At 41.8% G+C, this 12,279-nt stretch overlaps 1 protein-coding gene across 1 annotated transcript in view; it reads left to right on the top strand.

The window, feature by feature from the left end:
- Positions 1-12,279, top strand: part of AHRR (aryl hydrocarbon receptor repressor) — an 85,040-nt gene that overhangs the window by 15,639 nt on the left and 57,122 nt on the right. Inside the window, exons 2-3 of the mRNA XM_005482919.4 lie at positions 3,495-3,566; positions 11,709-11,890. Coding sequence (XP_005482976.1) covers positions 3,505-3,566; positions 11,709-11,890 — 244 coding nt within the window. The 5' untranslated portion in view covers positions 3,495-3,504. The remainder of the gene's footprint in view (positions 1-3,494; positions 3,567-11,708; positions 11,891-12,279) is intronic.

The following is a 12,279-nucleotide window of genomic DNA, read 5'->3' as shown; positions in this document are numbered from 1 at the left end:
GTAGAAAAACTGAAGAGTGCATGGCTAATTCTCGTTTGATGGGACTGCATGAGTCTCCTTCTTTTCAGAAAATAAAACTGTTGAGCACTCTTACCTTTTATGCAGTTCTAACATAAAGCCATCTCCATCTAATTAGAACCACATACACTTTTTAGAATTATTTTCTTCATAATATTCTTGTAAATGGCACACTATCTTTTGTCTTTAGCGCTGCAATGTGTGAATTTTACTTTGGGCTTTTATCTTTCCTAACTAGCATTTTGCACTCCATAAATTCTAGCTCATATTGTTTGCTATTTATTTCCTGGTTTTCAGTTTGAATACTGAGGTCTTTTTAGCTATTTTTATTTGCTGTCACATATTAATCAACTGATCCAGAATGGGTTTTAAAACAAAGTCACCCTTTTGGGAAATTGAATGAACTCTTAGCTTTCAGTTTTCAGTTGAATTATGCTGTTCAAGTCTTTCTCCTCCTTCTAACTTTGCTCATGAAGGCAAGAGAAGGGAAGTCTAGCATGTGACACTGTTTTGAAACATGAACTATGAGTCATAGATACACATTATGGACAGGAAGGACTCGGAACACAAAAGCATTACAATATTGTATTAGGTTTGCATGGCAAGGATTTGGTAGTGGGGGTCTACAGGAGTGGCTTCTGTGAGAAACTGCTGGAAGCTCCCCCTGAGTCCAGCAGGTCCACGACAGACCAGCAGTGATAGCAGCACTTTTGGGAGTAGGTGTTTAGGAATGGGGAAAAGAGCCTGCACAACTGCAGTCTGAGAGAGGAGTGAGAAGATGTGAGAGCAGCAGCCTTGCAGACATCAGGGGCAGTGAAGGAGGAGGCACCAGAGCAGACTCCCCTGCAGACCAAGGTGCAGCCCACGGTGAGGCAGCTGTGTCCCTGCAGCCCACAGAGGACCCCACCCCAGAACAGGGGGATGCCTGAAGGGGGCTGTGACCCCATGGCAAGCCTGTGCTGGAGCAGGGCTCTGGCTGGACTTGTGGACTCATGGAGAGAGGAGCCCACACTGGAGCAGGTTTGCTGGCAGGACTCGTGATCCCAAGGAGCACCCATGCTCAGGCAGCCTGTTCCTGAAGGACTGAGCCAACATTGGGGCAGTTTGTGAGGAACTGCAGCCCGTGGGAAGGACTCATGTTGGAGAAGCTCGTGGGAGAGTGTGGGGAGTCCTCCCCCTGAGGGGGAAGGAGTGGCAGAGTGTGATGAACTGACCACAGCCTCCATTCCCCATCCCCTTGTGTTGCTGCAGGGGGAAGGAGGTAGAAAAAATGCAGTGACGTTGAGCCTTGGAAGAAAGGAAGGGTTGGGGGGAAGATATTTTTGAGATTTGGGTTTATTTCTCATTACCCTGTTCTTATTTGATTGGTAATAAATTAAACTAATTTCCCTGAGTTCAGTCTGTTTTGTCCATGAGAGTAAGTGGTGAGTGATCTCTCTCTTTCCTTATCTCAACCCATGAGCCTTTTGTTGTATTTTCTCCCCCTTGACCTGCTGAGGAGGGGAGTGGTGGAGGGTTTCCTGGGTGCCTTGTATCCAGACAGTGTCAATCCACCACAAATACAAAGAAAATACATTTTAATGTAAAGTTTCAAAAGAAACTGCAGTTCTTTTGGCATGTCCACACCATTTTAGCTTTCAGCTGAAGGAGGACACCTGTTAGGGTAGATGTAATCTTAAAGACTGGCAGACTGTTAAAAAGAAAGAACTTGAAGATTAAACCTATTTAACAAGTCTTCAAAGGTGGCGAGAAGGCTTAATCTAAGCAAAGGCTGTGACATAATCTTAACCTGCAGCAGTATTTATTGCACAGTATCATATCCCTCATCAACTTTGGACAGGCAGTTCACCCATCTGATGTCACAGGAAATTATTCCAGTATTAGTGGAAAATATGGCCCTGTTTCTGGAAGCACCTAATTCCTGACACTGCACCGACTGGAGAATGACTAGTGTTTACATCATAACCTGCATTTGAGAGAAGGCAATTAGTCTGATCTATATATTATGCATCATTTTAGAATGAATTCTCAGAAAGAAAGAACAAATAACAGCTGTAGTTAGTTGGAGTAAAAAGGGAACGTGGATTTAAATAATTTTGCCAAAGTAACCTGCTAGCTGTCTATGGACACAATAACTGATTTTCCAGATGAGGGAAACACAGTAGACCTAAAGAACCTCAAGTTAGCAAAGGATGCTGTGCTTGCATGTATGAAATACATTTTAGATTTTGCTCAATAAAGTGGGCTTAATTCTGTTCTTCTAAAATGATAGGAAGAAAAAAACAGTTTGTAACATGAGAGGGAAATAAAAGAGTTTGAATTGTCCCAGAATAGAAAAATGAAGGCTGACTGAAGATATGACTGATATTTAAAAATATGCCAATGAGTAAACACAATGGAGGAGGAAGAGCTATTTAAACTAAAAGACAATGTTGGCAGAAGAACAAATGGGCATAAAATGACCATGAACAAATTTAAGCTGGAAGGCAAAAGGTTTCTAGTTATCAGAAAGCTGTCTTTCCATGAAAAAGAAAGCCGTTCTAAAGGTTTTCTGTAATTAAGCTCAGCAATTTTATGGTTACTTTACATGACACACATGTTCACCAGCATGAGATTTGATTCAATGACATAGAAGTTCTCTTTAATTTTGTATCTTACAGAAAACAGCAATTACTCTTGAGATACATTAACCTCTCTGGCAGCATGCACCCACTGTTGAACAGCACTCAGCATGACTAAAATATTCTTTCAGACAGAAAATCAAGAGACATTGATATTCAGCTAATCTCCAAAAGATTTAAACAGACTGAATGCAGAGACTTTTTCCCACCCTGCAATGTCTCTAGGGCTAACATACTCAAATAAATCAATAAGACCAAGTTTTGTGTGAAAATTGTCACCTCAGTCAGCACTACATTGGGTCCTAGTGCTAACCACAAAACTGTGTGTCACATCTTGAGCTGCCGACAGCTATATTTCCAGCCTTTAAAAATGAGGATGTGAGGATCTGGAGAAATGCTGATTTGAATAATTGCAACCTACCAGTCCCAATGTCAGTAATGGAGATAATATTCCTGTGTATTTTAAAAGCTGTGAAATCCTCCCTGCAGATGACGGGTAGTATTGTTCATTCTTATTTGTTTAGCTGAATTTAGAAATTAGCCAGGAAGGGAAAAAATATTTGGATATCCAGTACACAGGATGTATTTTATAACCATTTTATATCATGCATAGTATACTTAATTGGAAAAAATGAAAATTGAACATAAACATCAATATTCTAATAATATTAGGGTAGGAAATTGAATAAGCTGTAAGCTTCTATCTTCACTAATGCCACCATGCTTTTTAGTGTTGCTGAATGTCACACTCAAGGAACAAACATTTTCCTCGGTGGAACTTTCTCAGTGCTGTCACTTTGTATTCTGAAACACAGAAACTTCTGAAGTAAGAAACCTATTCCTTTTGTTTTTCAGTGTCAAAGCCATGATTCCTCCGGGGGAATGCCTGTATGCTGGGAGGAAAAGGAGGAAACCCATTCAAAAACAGTTAAGTATCATATTCATCAGGAGGCATCTCCCTCCAAACATACGGGCTAGAAATGAGGTAGAAGAAGGGTTCCCTTCCTCCTATGGTCTCCTATGACACAGGAGAGACCTAATCTTCCTCTCTGCAATGAGAAACCCTTGGCTGGGAGGCTGGCTCTTCATGGGGTAGATGTCTCCAGAAAGGATGCCAAGCCTGGCTCAAACCATCCTTAGCCAGCACTAGGTATCCCGGGAGGAGGCCAGGGGTGGTTGTGGTGGGCACCACGGTGCTGCCATGGAGAGTGGAGAGGGACAGTGCCCTTTTGTAGGCAGAACACACCAGTGGGCTAAATGTCAGCAGTGGCTTGGAGGGGTGGCTGCCACCTTGGTGCTTCCATGCTCCCTGTCTCCTGTCCAAGGAGCTTTTGGAGAAGCCATGTGCTGAGTGGCACCAGAGCACTGGCACTGCGCTCCCCCTTCCCCTTTCCTGGGCTTAGCCTTGCTTGGGGCATTGCTAAGTCCAACATGAGCGGGCTGGGAAAGTGGGTCAGTTCAGCCAACTGAAAAGCAGACTGGTGAGTCACTTTTTGCATACAGAACACATAATTTTCAGACTTCTGTTTACTATGGGATCACTTCCATTAGGAGAAAAATGGGAGAGAGGAATTGTATGTGCAAAGGCAAAGCAGGAAAAGAAGAAATGAAATGGAAATTTGTTACTACAAGATGCTTGAAAGGGAAGGGGGAAAAAAGAGGTTGCTATCACTCAAATGTAAATGAGTTCCAGATGCCATAAGCCAATCTATGAAATCAAGCTTTTTAATGTAATCATCCCACATTTTCTGTGTTACACTTGATTATTTGATTATGAAACATACATTTTTACTGTGTTCAAATTATGAACTGGCACTGGTGGCCTTCATACACAATTTAAGGATGAGAAGGTAACTAGAATAGATTTCCCTATTTTCAGTTGTTCAGAACTTCTAAAAATAACCAACTTGGCTTAAAATTGTACATATTGGTCTAAAGTCAAAGGGGAGTTTCTCTGAATGTTTTAATGACATCTGTTGATATTGTTTGGATTTTGGGCAGTGTTTGCTCATGAACCACTTCTTCCCACTTAAAAAATTGTTTCTTTTAGTTTAAAATGTATCACATTTCAATAGACAAAGGTAATGGCATAAGCAAATTATTCTTCCTACAAAAATCCTGAGTGTTGAATTCAAAATATATGTAAGATATCTACACTACTGTTTCAGTATATATGTGGTTATTTGATTTTATAACAATTGCAAGAGGGATGGAGCATTTCCAGTACATTAAATTACCTCTATGCAGAACAGTTTATGGATCATTACTTTTGTGAAGAAGGAAGGAGACTTGCAGTCGCTTTGAGAAACATTAAGCTTATGTTTGGAGTTTACATGCCTTTTAGAACTCCTCTCAAAGATGACTTCTAGATAAATGAATGGCTAAGAAAACTACCTGCTAACAAATCACGGAAATTACCTCATTAGCCTTTTTGGAAGCTCTGGCTTTAATACTCTCAGAAGAAAATTCTCACTTACTTTACACAACCAAGTTTTCGTCTTGGAAACCATTGCAGGTAATGTTGCCTTGAAAATAGCTTTTCTATGATGTTGCTGTGCAGGTACCTGAGCCTAAACTTTTCAGGACATGAAAAAATTTGATTAAGAAACATGGGTTAAAACAAGGGGAACTGTTGGGATTGTTAGAATACTGAAGTCCCACACTGGAGACAGCAGTCCATTTTCTGTGGTTAGTTACTTACCACTTGCTGAGGATGATTTCTCAGTTCCTAGCAACACTGGTCTCTTCCTCAAACCTTATCTGTTTGTGGGCTTGGTCTCTGGTAAGCCTTTCCTGTGCTTATTCCCTCACTCAGGGACTTTCCTCTAAAGAGGCTCTGAATGCCCCAGACCAACTGGCTGACAGAGCTCCTTTCCTGGTCTGTGTCTTTCAGTCCTGCTGGTCTTACTGACATTTCAGGACTCCGAGATTGCTGTCATGCTGCCTTGATTAGTTTATCTTGAATTTAGAAGGGTAGACAAAGCCTATCAATTGAACAGCATATTTAGCCATTATTTTAATCCATGTTGTACAATCCTTGTTACAGCTTTTTTCTCTTGTTTGACAGCACAGCACTTTCTCCTCCACAGTCGTCTTGTACTTTCCCCCCTACCATTCTGCCAATGAATCAAGGTAGATACTGGCACCTGTTCTGGGAGGAGTATTTGCTCAGCTGTAAAACCTGATTTTTCACAGAAAGTAAAGTTGATGGGTGCTCTTTGGCCAGTCCTCTCTCTTTAATGTAAAGAGTCTCTAGAATTTACCTTTTTTTAAACAAAAAGATAAGTGAGCTCAGGTGCCTCAGTGCAAACAGGATACTTGGATTCCAATAGGGATTCATGGATTAGTACTTTTGAAGATCAGAATTTAAAGGACAGAGGTGCAGTTTTCTCCTGTGCAGAACAACTGGGACATTTATATCTCCCCATACTCAGTGCATCCCAAGAAGCTAACTCTCTGACTCTACATAATCTTTTCATGATCAGACTGTCAACCAGGTGGTGATCCTGCAGCTGGCTTTTAATCCAGGATATCCCAGAATGATATTGTTCATTATGTTCATGAATGTTTTTCAGGCACAGGAATTTTGTTCTGAGGTACTTTTACAGAACAGTGATGAAAATGTATAAAAAAGCTCCATGGCAGAATACAGAGACCAACAAGACTAGGGAAGAATGCGTGGAAAATTTTACTGGGAGGAGCTAATATTTTTCGGTCTTGCTTTCTACACAGAACTAGCAGAGTTTATCTTCATTAGGTTGTCATTCTTCAGATAACATATAAGGTTCAGGTTCTCCTTTTATACATGCAAGAAAATTTTGAAAACATGGCTGTTTTCCTTTTGTGCCCCAAAACTTCCAAACAAGCCCCATTAAACATGTTCTACACTAAAGAACTCTGGTGTTTATGGACACAGGTCAAACACCTGGAGCTCAGATTGAAAATTTTCCATCAGATATGCTTTTCAGCCAGCCAGCCGGCATTTTGACTAAAGGAAACATTTTCTACCAAGTGTTTATTTCCTGTGGAAATTAACATTTTACTGGTAATTCAAGCATCTGGAAATTAAAGAGATCTTGTCTTTAACCTCAAGCTAAAATCACTGTGTTGAAATTAATACTTAAAAATGCTAAGGCAATGCCTCAGGACAGTTACCATTTGAGAACTTTAGCCACTACTTCATCTCAAACCCTGGCATCTTGTAAAACCCTCTCCCTCTACAAAACATTTCTTGTAATGTTTTACAGCTCTTTAAAGGCAGCTATACCTGTCCTAGCTCTGAGTGTACCTATAACTACTCCAGAACGACCACTTCAGCCAGAACTGTGCCAGTGCCAGGGTAAACAGAGACCTTGGAAGGTGCAGCTCTCTCCTGCTTCCTAGTTCTAATTTTAAGGCCCTTTGTGGCATAGCCCTTCCTCTTACTTGGTACCACACTATCCCACCTCTCATCCGCTCTGCTGCTCTTCTTATGTCTTCCTGACCATTAGTTCTGCTTTCACCTTTCCTTGCTGTAAAGATGCAGAAGAGACGTAGAAAGTGGCAAAGAGCCGCCTTTTCTTCAAGCAGCTTTCTCTCATTCTGTCCTTTTGGTCCATAGGACATGGTGAACATCCACACACACATGGCTGCCACTGGAGCTCAGCTCTGCCAAAATTTCTATACAATGTCGGAGCACAGCTCAGTGACTGAGGGTGCTGGTCAGTACACTCATGATAATCCTCTGTTGTTGCTTTGCTCTCAGCCTATGTCACTTCTCATGGTCTGTCTTCCCTTCCCCTTCCTACTGGAAGCTTGCTGTCACAGTAAATAATTAGACCTTTCTCAGCTCAGGTCTTCTGCTGGTTTAACACTGCAGCATACTTATAAAACCTATTCAGGGCAAAGTTTTCATTAACAGGGTAGGGCTCTGCAGAGGGTAGGGAACAGCAGACAGAGCTGTAGCTGCAGGAAATTCCTCTGCCAGCTCACCAAACTGGTTTACACTACTGGCGGTCTGTTTGTCATGGGCACACTGAATCACTAATGCCAAATGGCTCAACGCCTTGTGTACCACCTGAACACAAAATGTTCTCCCCACCAGATCCCAAGGACTACTGCTGATGGGGGTCCTGCACAGCTACAAGGGCTTGTTACTACTGGGCAGTTCAACAATGTGAGGAAAGAAAAGCCAGAGATATTCCTCTATGTATGTGTTCTCCTTTACTATAGCAGTGTTGTATGAAAAGCAGAGTAAATGGGAGATCATCAAGTGTCCCCTGTGTCTCTGTTTACAGTTTGACAATCCAGAGTTTAACATGAACACAACAAGCACCATCTCCTTTCAGCTCAAAATAAAGGCTAGAATTTTCATTTGCCTCAAGGCAGCCCACTGAAGATTTTCCCTGCCAGTGCCTTTCTGTTTATGGCTAGCTAACTGAGCCTTTCCATGGAAGTCACATTGTTTAAAATCACATCCACTTGGCACCTTACTACTATTTACATCCAACTCCTGTTTGTTTGGATTCACTCCCTTACTGAATCATTTCCTTGAGTTTTCAGGAAGACTCTGCCCTGAACTTTCTCCAGTAGTCATTTTACACCATTCCCTACCATCTTCTGAAAAGTATTCCAGTAGTCATTTTACACCATTCCCTACCATCTTCTGAAAATTATTCCTTGCACTCAGTACAAAGGCAGACCACCTAATTGCTTCAAACCATTATTCTCTGGGATAGAGCAGTCACTATTTTATGTGGTAAATAGTCTTGAACAACTTCTATTTCTATTTCATTTTACTCTTGGCAATTTTTACCTCTTGAACTCATCAGCTTAATTTTCCTTATTGGAATTAATTTCTTCTGTCCTACATTGCTTCCTTGCTTCAGCTGGTTTGTCAGATGTAAAGACTGATTAGCAAAGCTTAAGTTCTTTAGCTTCTGCTCAGCTGTAGGCTATGTTCCCACAAAATTACTGCCCTCCATAAATCAGACATTCTTTTGGTGTCATAGAATGGGTGAGCCTTAAGGTTTACTGCAAAAAATAGTTAACTGAGAAAAAGTAAGAAACACTATTCCTTCTTTGTTGATTGCATTATTTGTTCTCATATTTCCTCTCCCTTATATAGGAAAGTAGTTCATTTATCCCAATCAGCAAAATCTTCTCCATGTGTTTAGAAGCAACTTGTTGTTTTATTGAAGAACCATATATAAGTATTGGCAATTTTGAATGAAATAGCAGAAATTATGTATTTTTAGTGATATTGAAAAAAAATATTATTTCTAACTCAATTTTTCTCCATCCATTCTGTCCACTGATGCTGTGCCCTTGAAATGAGGTTCTCAAAAGTAGCAATGAATTTTTCAGATATGATTTTCTTTAAGAGGTTTTCAGTTAGCAGCAGCCACGTGTACAAAACTGCTCCTCAAAAACTGATCTTTTTTTTGCTAATTCCTAAGCACAATTGTTGCAGAATTACAACAGCAATGCCAAATTAATACTGATGTAACTTAACGCCTTAACCACCTTATGATTGAAAAATGCAGTAAATGTGTGTAGTGTGAAAATGCAGTAATAAAATGTGAGAAATAATTAGTTTTTACTCTCATTGTCCAATGTCAGCTCGCTACTTAAGATTACGATCCTTGGATTCAGTGAGGTGAAAGTAGAAACTGTTAGCACAACTATGTATAATCTTACTTGCTGTTTCCCACTCTTGAGTATCCATGTAGTTTATGGCTCCAGTGTCCCACAGCTCATGCCTGGATAATGCATTTGACTACTGCTGGGTCCAGCAATAGCTGGCTACTGAAAGGAACGACCTTCTCAGCCTCCCACTCAGGTCTTGTTTCTCAATGGACGAGTCTGTGCTTCAGCACTGAGCGTCCCCCACTGTCATGCTAAAAATAAGGTCCCCATTTCTGTGTGCAAAAGCACCAGCTTTTTCCTTTACTCCCTCTTGAGAGCATCTTACACCTTCTCTGGGAATCAGTGGACATTCCAAAACTGAGGTTCCTCACTTTTTATGTATATCGTCATAACGAATTTCCACAACAGCTATTCTAGGTTCTCTGGTACTGTCCTTTACGTAAGGGGAACATGAAATGGGGATGGACTTGCTTGGCCTAGAAAGCTGAATAACTTTATGTTTTGTGAGGAATATCAATCTTCTCAAGAAACCAAATTCTTATCTTTGTTATTACTGATGTAGGAAGGTAAAAGTGAGAATGTACACTGGAGTTTTGAGCTTGAGGAAAGAATCTCTGTTCACCTTGCCTTCCATACTTTTTACTCATGTCTAAAGACAGAGTCTTTTCTTAATTATCTCCTGGCTCACAGGTTAACTTTGAGTCATTAAATGGAGGGAACTAAGATGCTTTGAATGAATACAGTGGATATTGAATGGGTTCATGCATTAGTCACGGTAATTTTCCCCTGCTGTTCTGTCCCTGATTTGTAGAACAAAGATGAGAAATTGTTTTTCCTGGTTGTGGTGGTTTGACCAGGAAGGAGTGGGAATTCTGGGAAGCTGTGGTCAAACCAATGAAGGTTTTGGGTTTGAGACTGGCACCTGGTGTAGCCAGTGGGGTTTGGACACACCTCCGAGAATACACAGGGGTTAAAAAGCAGGGCACTGCCCTTGGCACTCTCTCTTGGGACGTCGCTTCGAAGAGGTCAGATCACCCTCCCCTGTCCAGCCTTGCTGCTGGGCGGGGGAGGGGCAGCCATGCGGTAGGCCCGGGGCCTGGACAGAGATGGGGGTGAGAAAGCTCTCAAGGATGGAAGGGTGGCGGAGCCCCAAGAGACATCGGGCAGCCATTCCCCCCCCAGGAGGGAGAGAGAGGAGAGCCGGCGTCTGAATGTGATAGCAGCCAGCCCGGGAGGAGAAAGGGGAGGGAAGAGTGCAGCCTGGCCGGCGGAGCAGCAGCACCTGTGGGAGTACCAGCATTCTGAGATAGACAGAGACTGAAAACTTTTAACCCTTTCTTTCATGACTGGGGCCTTGCAAAAATGCTAATCCTCCTCGAAGCTGAATAAGAAGGGAGATAAGAGATGAGATGAGACAAGGACCTGGCCCGAAGAACGTGGAGATGATTGAATGGGGAGAGATGATTTGGAGTGGCCTTTTGGCTGGACTTTTCTTGTGGCCATAGACTCAGTTGTTCCTGTGACACAGACTGCATTTAGGGGGAAGCAGTGGCTCAAAACCAGGAGGGTTCTTCGTGAGGACCCCCCGGCCCCAGGGGGTTGGAAAAATATGGGGGGGGACAGATGTCCCAAAGCAGAGACTGTGCCTTTTTGGAGTGAGACAAGGCATCCTTGAAAGACAACCCTAAAAGCAGCTCTGGCCATGCGTCAGTGGTGAGAGCACTGGGCATGGAAGGAAGATGTCACAAGCGGCAAAAGGACTTTTTCCGGGCGGTGCCGAAGTGACAGGGAAGCACACGAGGTTTCAGTGTGTTTCCAGGGGAAGCCTATGGAACAAGAAGGACTCCTTTCCTCTTCATGAACTGCAGTTTGAGTATACTAAAATGTGGGGCCAAGGCTGGGCAGTTGATGATTTGGGAGAATGTATCGGATTGGGAAAGTCAGGTAGTGGGGAGGGGGGAAAGTGGTTTTTTGTAAGGTTTTCAATTTTTTTTTTTCTTTTCCTTATAGTCTTTCCCTATTTTCCTGTAGTTTAGGTAATAAAGTGTTTTTTATGTTTAAGTTGGAGCCTGTTTTGCTTATTCCTGGTCACATCTCACAGCAGACACCAGGGTGAGGCATTTTCATGGGGGGCACTGGCTCTGTGCCAGGCTCAAACCATGACACTGGTATTGACTAGAACATGAAGATAGTACCCATTTCCCTAAGGTGAGAGGTCCTGAGTAAAAAGATACCAGTTCACTTTTTGCTTGATAAGAAAAGAGAAGACAAAGCCTGTGTCTTTGCACCATGGCAAATGCAGAATGGTAAATCTCTTTTTGTCAGAGGACAGACACTTTAAAGATTTTCATAGAAACTAAGCAAAGTATTACTATTATCAATTAATAGCATCTCAGCCTCTGGAAGTAAAACAGGTAATTGAAAATGTGTTCTCCACCACAGAAGGCCTGCAGTTGGGAATGAAAAATCAAATCCTTCGAAGAGACACAGAGACCGTCTGAATGCAGAGCTGGACCACCTGGCCAGCCTCCTTCCTTTTCCCCCTGACATCGTATCAAAGCTGGACAAACTTTCCGTCCTGCGCCTCAGTGTCAGCTATCTCCGTGTCAAAAGTTTCTTTCAAGGTAAGTTTCCTTAAGATCTCAGCACCCCCTTAAAAGTATCCCTCTAATTTATTGCTGCTTTGTACTGATCCTGAGTAAAAGTAACAAATGGTATTATATTGATAAAACAAGGGGGAAAAATATATTTTTGAACTTATTTTGTGCATGGGATGTTGCACTGGAAATTTCATTCATTTCCTCTTATGTAGTTTGTGTGTTTTTCACCAAATATTGGGATAATGTCCATCTTTCATCAGCAGGCTGATGGAAATGGGAAAACACAAATGCAAAATCACTAAACTGGGAAAGAAGTTTGGGGCAAATGTAATACCTGTTAGAGTTTGAATTCTCTATTTGGTGCTGTTATTATGAAAGTTCAAAACTCCTGTTTAACTCCTGACAATGTGAAA

Source organism: Zonotrichia albicollis, chromosome 1 (genome assembly GCF_047830755.1).
Source record: "Zonotrichia albicollis isolate bZonAlb1 chromosome 1, bZonAlb1.hap1, whole genome shotgun sequence".
NCBI lineage: Eukaryota > Metazoa > Chordata > Aves > Passeriformes > Passerellidae > Zonotrichia > Zonotrichia albicollis.
This window is presented reverse-complemented; position numbering and strand designations above follow the sequence as displayed.